This window comes from Brassica napus, chromosome A10, assembly GCF_020379485.1.
Source record: "Brassica napus cultivar Da-Ae chromosome A10, Da-Ae, whole genome shotgun sequence".
In the NCBI taxonomy this organism is placed as follows: domain Eukaryota; kingdom Viridiplantae; phylum Streptophyta; class Magnoliopsida; order Brassicales; family Brassicaceae; genus Brassica; species Brassica napus.
This window is the reverse complement of record NC_063443.1, coordinates 9031680-9039844: the sequence shown is the minus strand read 5'-3', so window position 1 is coordinate 9039844 and position 8165 is coordinate 9031680. Positions and strand designations below refer to the sequence as shown.

The window sequence follows — 8165 nt, the reverse complement described above, 5'->3', positions numbered from 1 at the left end:
CAAGTCGGTTCGGTTGTTTTTTTTGATCCGGATATAATTCTCATGCCTAAATGAAACTTACATGAAAGTGTACATATAAAATCTCAAATAAACTAATTTATATATTATATAACTGTTAAGAAATATATTTTTCGATATAATAAGACTTTATATTATAATATAATCTAAAAACCCGCGCGTCAAAATCTAGTAGATTACATTACAACCAATTTGATCAACTTGATTGGGTGAGGGATAGTTCTTATATTCATTTAATTTATTTTATTAAGGTTAGTTTAGGTATTTCAAGTTTATGGGTCCATATATAGATTAAAAATGGTTGCCTGAGAATTTTCTATAGTCCCATTTCAGATTAAGGTCTCTGGGTTTATGGCTGATTGCTCCACGATCTAATCTCCATCCGCAGCACCAATCGTTGGGAGTTTAGGGTTTTGTATCTGCACCAACTTTCAGGTCTCTCTCTCTTCTTGATTTCTCTTGGATTTATGTTTAGTGTTTGTGAACATTTTGATATCTTCGAATCTGTGTTTCTGTATTTGGCTTTGATTAAGAATCCGTGTATGTAGTTTGAGTGATCTCATGGAGTTAGTTAGTTATGAGTTGGTTGGGTTTTGTTACAGACTGTATGTAAATGGTGTGAACCAAAGAAAAAGGAAAAACACAAAAAAAAGAAGTGAGAATCTCTGCAATGTTGTCCATCTCGAGGTTTCTGTCGAGGAAGACATGTCTTGTCTCCCGCAGTTTCAGACTCATTCTCTCCGCCGACATCCCTCTTCAACGCCCCACTTCCAACACCACCCTTACCCCTACCCCTTTCTTCTCCTCCCGCCGTAGTATTTACGACTCCAGCGGCGGTGATTACGACTACATCAGAAGTGACGTCAACTGCCCTCGTTGCTCCGCCCACATGCTCGTCGTCTTCTCCAATCGTCCTTTGTCCCTCACTGCCAGAGAGCCTGGCATCTACCAAGCCGTTAACTTCTGTCCCCAATGCAAGTCCGCTTTTTACTTCAGGCCCTTCAAGCTCTCTCCCCTTCAAGGCAGCTTTATCGAGCTTGGCAAGGTCAAGAAAGGTGCTGATGATGAAGACGATGACGACGACGACGGTGATGACAGATCTTGGAAGATTCAAGGTCTCAAAAACGAAGATGATTCAGATAGCAGCAACGGCGCTGTGAAGCTTCCGACACCTAAGGAGATCTGTCAGGGGCTTGACCAGTTTGTCATTGGTCAGGATAAGGCAAAGAAGGTCCGCTCCGGTTCTGTTCTAGCTAGTTTGTTCCCTATTCCCATTCACACTCCTTTCCCTTCCATTCCATTGTGCAGGTTCTCTCTGTCGCTGTTTACAATCATTACAAAAGAATATATCATTCTTCCAAGATAAAAGGGTTTGTCTTCCATTCCATTATCATTCTTATTTTCCTTTACTACATTCCTCTCATTAATTCCTTTTTTTTTATTCTGATGCCCAGGTCTGGTTCAGAATCAGTTAACTTTGTTATGGAGGATGATGATGATGATGATAGCATTGATCTCGTGGAGTTGGATAAGAGCAATGTGTTGTTGCTTGGCCCTACTGGTTCAGGAAAGACCTTACTGGCAAAAACTTTAGCGCGTCTTGTCAATGTTCCTTTCGCCATTGCTGATGCCACTTCATTAACCCAGGCAAGTTGCTTCCACTTATCCCTTTGAGATTTTGGTTATTGACAATGATAAATAGTTGCTCGTACGTATTATATATCGGAGAAGCATTAGACCGAATAGGATGTCTTACCATTTTGAAAACCTTTTTGGAACATGAAGTGACGTTTTCTGGATGGTTTTAAGAGGACACATTACACAGGCCTTCATCTTAGCACAACTAAAACTACTCTTCTTGTCCAGGCAGGTTATGTCGGTGAAGATGTGGAATCAATACTCTACAAGCTATATGTGGTATGGCATGCTATCACCTCATATTACGTTTCAATTGTAGTGTATACCATCTTTAGAGATGTCATCTAAACTGCTTACTGGATAAAGCTACAATGTTCCTACTGATACGATAGTTCATAACAGTTCAGAAACTTTGCATCTTCTCAAATACTTTAGTCTTGGTCCACCATTTGTGAATTGCGCATGCTTGCACAGCATTCATGTTTTATGTTTTGATACTGCAGGAAGCTGGGTGCAATGTAGAAGAAGCTCAAAGGGGTATTGTGTACATTGATGAAGTTGATAAGATGAGCATGAAGGTATAAGTTTTCTTCACTCCTTTACCTTGATCCTAAAATGATTAATAATGACTCTTACCTATTTTTCTAATTCAGTCTCATAGCTCAAATGGTGGTAGAGATGTTTCTGGAGAAGGTGTGCAGCAGTCATTGCTGAAATTGCTGGAAGGAACTGTGAGCATTTCCTACTTTAATTTCTTTCTGTTGTTCTCAACTTCGATTGCTGATATAAACAACTTAGGGATTCCTTGTTCGCCTTGGTGTTCAGGTCTTACATGTGTATAGTATCATTTTGTATTATTCGGAAACAAAACACAAGGGACTATTCCCTTGTAGAGATGGCTAAAATTTAGTAATGAGTTCTACATATATGCTCAGACATTATTTATTATTGATTGAAAAAACTGGGTGCTTGTTACTATATGCCTTTAGCAAACCGTATGGATAATCCAAAAAAAAAATGAAAATTCCAGCTTCTATTAAATAAACAAATTTGCAGGTGGTCAGTGTCCCGATTCCAGAGAAAGGATTACGGAGAGATCCTCGAGGAGATAGCATCCAGGTTTGTTTTCAAGCATTTTAAATAGCACTTTTTGTGAAACTGCCAGTCAAAAATAATCCAGTTTCATCAATTATGCAGATGGATACAAAAGACATCCTTTTTATTTGTGGTGGAGCATTTATCGATCTGGAGAAAACTGTTTCTGAACGGTAAGTCTCAACGAAATAGGTTAATTGTATCCTTTTCTCTAAGGCTTGATTCACATATTTTTATTGTATCAGGCAACACGATGCCTCTATTGGTTTTGGTGCTTCGGTTCGTACAAACATGAACACTTCTGGGTTCAGTAGTTCCGCAGTAACATCCTCATTGTTGGAATCTGTAAGGAATATCTTCTCTTAAATTCTTTGCTACTCTTTCCGCTATATTTTAACTTGTTCATTGTCTTATATATAATTATTGTAGTTACAAAGTGAGGATCTTGTTGCGTATGGTCTCATTCCTGAGTTCGTTGGAAGACTACCCATCTTAGTGAGCTTATCTGCACTAAATGAAGACCAGCTTGTACAGGTAGCTTGTTTCTACTAATTTTGCGAATCCTTGGAATGGCCTTTTAGACAAATCCTTTGTCGTTTAGTTTTCCCTTGTTTACAATCAAGTCAAGACATTATGTGTCCTCTGCTAAATATTGTTTATCTTTGTTCCACTCCAGTAAGCAACTGATGGCTGTACGAGATTGCATCTTGAGTTTCCGTCAAACCTCTTTCATTTGAGGCAGCTTTCTCTTTTACCGGTTATAACTCCTTCTGCTTCCTTATGTAGGTTCTAACAGAGCCTAGGAGTGCATTGGGCAAACAGTACAAGAAGTTGTTTCGCATGAACAATGTAACTCATATTTACCACTAACAGTTACTTGCATATGCATATGCCTCTTTCCTCATGCTTTAACCCTCTTTGTTAGGTCCAACTACATTTTACTGAAGGTGCAACGAGACTTATCGCGAGGAGGGCCATGTCAAAGAACACAGGTGCACGTGGCTTACGGTCTATACTTGAAAGTATCCTCACAGAAGCAATGTTCGAGGTATGGTTGAGGAATGCACCCTTATACCTTGAATCTTCAACATAAATCATTGCATGTTGGTCCCTCCGAACAACTTTGTTGGTGTCTTTAACTGCTAAATTTTGAATCCTAAACAGGTACCAGATAGCAAGTCAGAAGGATCACAGAGTATAAAGGCGGTCTTGGTGGATGAAGAGGCTGTTGGTTCAGTAGGATCACCAGGATGTGGTGCAAAAATCCTTAAAGGAGATGATGTTACGCAACAACATTTTGAACAAACAGAGTCAAATGTAAGCGTCGTGCAACACGTGCTAACAAGAGTATTTTGCGAAAGCTGACAAAAATGTTTGATGGCACAGGAGAAGCGGAAGGAGGATGAAACAAAAAGAGCTCAGAGCTTGTAGCTGAACTAATCTTATGAGAGGATGTAAGTTGTGTTAGATAATATAATAGGGAATGAATGTTTCAGTGTTCAGATATATTAACAAAGAAATAAAGATTAAAGCTACAGTTTTATGTGTACAACACTGTGAAATGTGAAATGTGAAATGTGCAATGTGCCTGTTGGAAGATTCTTCATACGAGTCTTTTTTTTTTTTTTTTGTCAAATTCATACGAGTCTCTTCTTAAAAATTCATCATACTAAATAGTGAGAAAATTACATTTAGGCAGACTTTTAAAGTTTTCAATTACATTCAAACATTTTACCCATGCAACTCTTTTGTCACTTGCAAAATTATTCTACTATCCTCTAATTTTTTTAACTAATCTCACCATTTTTATTCTTATCTCTCATTTTTTACCTCATGTTACCATCATATCTATTTTCTGTGAAATATTCTATAGCTAGTACTAAATCATTATTTAAATTACACAATAAAATATACATGTTTTATCATAGTCAAAATAGTTTAATTTTGTATACATGCATAGTTATATAATATGAATAGATAGATCAATTTTATAGCATAATTTATTGAAATTTCCCAAATGTATTAGCTTTTTGTATTTATCCATTAGATAAAAAATGACATGGATAATTATTTTTTAACGATAACATCTTTTATATACTAAAGCATAAGTCGCATGATCAATAAAATTAACACATTGATTAACAATTTTTAAAAACATACAAATGTTTAAAAAATACAAAAAAAAAGTTACATTTAGTAACTGATACATTAAAAAAATAAAAAAATTGATAAAACAAAAGTTCCTAATATACCTCCCACTACTTCATGATCACACAATTTTGGAAACTGTTATATGCAAAGGAATTTTGATTCACGATGAGATTCATCCCTACGTACATTGAAAGCCATTTTCAAATTTCTTTGAAATGGTTCTATTGACTTTCTCTTTGAAAGTGTAATGCAATGCAATTACAATTTACAAATCAATGGCTTCTATTCTCCAAGAAAATTATTTTCAATGGCTAAGAAAAACACAAGTTTTCCGTGGTGAAGATTAATGCAGAGTTAACCAATGAAGATTAAACTCCAGGTTAGTAAAACTAAATACGCTCAAATTATTCAATACTCAAATCATAATTTGCATCATGTTAATCATTACCTCTTCTAACCTATTTATAATATTTACCTTTTAACGTAATACATTGATCAATATTATTCTAAGTAGACTAAATTATTCTCGATTTGCTAGAAAATTTATATTGGTTGTGATGGTGATAATTCGAGGAAAGAAAGTAACAAACTCACCTTAAAGCAGATTTACAAGCCTCTAATAAAAATGTAAAGCACTACAAGTTAAAAAATGAAGCTTAAGAAACAAGGGCTCATGTTTACTCTATATCAAAACCAGATCTTAAATTAGTTTTCTTTAACAAAAAAAAGTTTTCAAATATTTTGTAGTCTTATTAATAAATATATCATTAGAAATGAAGAAAGAAAAAATAGTTTTACAAAAACAAAAATATACATGGAGAATAATGAAAATATACAAGAAATACCATCCTCAGTAGTCAGTACAAAAGCAATCTTAATATTTTAGTAGTATTTGACCAAAAAAAAATTTAGTTGTATTTTTCAAGGGATATCTTTCCACTAAACTTTCATATCTAATAAGTTTCCATTGTTGTGAAAAAAATCAATATTGTATGTTCATTTTACTTTTATATTGAACATTACATGTCCGTGCAAAGCACATGAGATATACTAGTTCTCAAAAAAGTTCAAATTTGGATTCTCAGATTTTAATGAGGTGAATAAACATTCGCTGCTCTAGTGACAACATCGCAAGGTCAAGCGACAGTTTTCGAAATTTCAACAATGAAACCGAAAACTCTGGAAACGAGATCACAAGCTCTATTTTCATAAATAGAAAGACATTACTGTTAAAAACTGTACAAATTTGGAATTAGCCTAATGAGACAATGTACAGCGAAAACTCTATAAATTAATAATGTTAGGATTTTAATATTTTATTAATTTAAAGAGTTATTAATTAAAAAAAATTCATTTTTAGAATTTTTCTATTTTAAAATTCATTTTTCTAAAATAAAAATAATTGATTTTAGTATATATACATTAATTAACTTTAAATTCGATTTTTATATTAGTTTAATTATATTATTTGGTGTGTATAAAATATGTTTAATAGAATTTAAATGTGGTTTTAGATACAATTTTACTAAATCCCATCAAAATATCTTAAATGTTAAGAAAATATAAAAACAATTCCGTTGTAAATATAAAATAATTAACATAATGGTTGGTTTGTACTTATGTAAAATGTCTATACATATAAATTATTAATTCGTAACTTTAGTGGAACCATATATTTACATAAGATTTTCTAAAAAAAATACTATCTAATTATTTTATTAATTTGTGTCATATTTTGAACCGGTCCAACTTAGAATCGGAGAAATTATTAAATTATTAATTTTTAACCCTAAAGCCAAATATAAGCCCTCAACCTAAATAGATTGAAATTAAATAAATAGCATAATACATATTGGTGAAAATATGAAATGTCTATGATATCATCGAAGAAGTTAATGCTAACTCCATCTTTACCTCCTCCACTTACAAAATACTATACCCTAAACTTTAATCCCTAAACCTCAAACCCAAATATAAACCCTAAACCCAAATATAAACCCTACACGGAAATATAAATCCTAATTCAATGTCAACCTCAATTTTCATAAACTAAATTCTAGCCCTAATCACTAAACCCTACATGGAATATAAACCTTTATCCAATCTGAACCTCAATCTTTCATAAGTTAGAAAAAGAGCTCCAGTATAAAGATCTTCATTAGTATGTAAACCGATTGTATACCACCACTGATAAACACCAGAATAAGCTATATTCACCGGGTCAAGAAAACCCAAATTTCGAAATGCAAGTAACATGCATTTTCATTCTACATGAGCATATAGAATAGAAAATGTAACAAATGATATAGCACAATACATATATATTGTCCAAAATTTTGAAGTGTCTATGATTACAGGGAATGATGTAATGCTTACACCAAATTCAGATTGATTGTAGCAAAAAAAAAATAAAGATTAATGTCATTAAAAGAGGTGGAAGAGACAAGATAATATGAATATCATTCCCATTCAACATCACACTGTATTTTGTTTTATTTGATGTCATAATAAATTATGTTCCATTTACGTTCAATATATTATTCTCCCTTTACAAAATCATATACAGACTAATATAAAACACATGTATACATCGATACAAAACTCATATCAATAGAACATGAAACAACAAACAACAAGATTGAACCATTTCTTTCAAGCATCGAATGGAATATAACTTACTAAATAGTACATTATATATTAATAAACATGACAAGTAAGAGAAGAGCTGTTCCATTTCATAAAATAATATAGAAATACTATTACCCTTCCAGCTCATCCTTGACAAACCTGAAAAACACAATGAAGAATAAACACACATTAGTTTACAAGTTGGAAGGAAATGGCAGCATATGAGATAGGCTACTAGTATATGAATTACTCTATGCTTAGGTTAAATGTTTAGTTGTGTCAATCGAAAATAGCCTATGCGAGTAAAGAAGTAACATATGCAATTAGAATTATACCATCGGAAATAATATAGAATATATATATATATATATATATATATATATATATGGAAAGGAACTGAAGGTCAAATGGAATGGAAAACGAATAATATATTAGTTTTGATACGATTCTTCAGAAATAGCAGAGAATGGAATGGCACGTAACCAGTCTCTAAAACTAAGATTTTCCATTTCAAATAGCACATGTTCCATAAGATATTCCATTTCACAAAGAACTAAACTTGTTTTATCATAAAAGGACTTTTCATTCTAAAATGACTATCCCCTTCGCAGTAAACAAATAAGTACGACGATCCA

The 8165-nt window shown here is 33.0% G+C and overlaps 1 protein-coding gene across 2 annotated transcripts; it reads left to right on the top strand.

Annotated features, from left to right (window-relative positions):
• Nucleotides 1-266: 266 nt before the first annotated feature.
• On the top strand, nucleotides 267-4352 carry LOC106371280 (CLP protease regulatory subunit CLPX2, mitochondrial). 2 transcript variants are annotated; one of them, XM_013811328.3, is made up of 15 exons: nucleotides 267-453; nucleotides 621-1249; nucleotides 1327-1388; nucleotides 1473-1665; nucleotides 1885-1935; nucleotides 2160-2234; nucleotides 2310-2387; nucleotides 2713-2775; nucleotides 2854-2924; nucleotides 2997-3096; nucleotides 3181-3285; nucleotides 3538-3600; nucleotides 3677-3799; nucleotides 3916-4068; nucleotides 4138-4352. In XM_013811328.3, the coding sequence occupies exons 2-15, from the start codon at nucleotides 689-691 to the stop codon at nucleotides 4180-4182; spliced, it is 1743 nt and encodes a 580-aa protein (XP_013666782.2). In that variant the 5' UTR covers nucleotides 267-453; nucleotides 621-688; the 3' UTR covers nucleotides 4183-4352. The 2 variants fall into 2 exon arrangements, with proteins under 2 accessions (XP_013666782.2, XP_013666781.2); XM_013811327.3 differs by having other exon boundaries at nucleotides 3916-4352.
• The last annotated feature ends 3813 nt before the right edge of the window (nucleotides 4353-8165 follow it).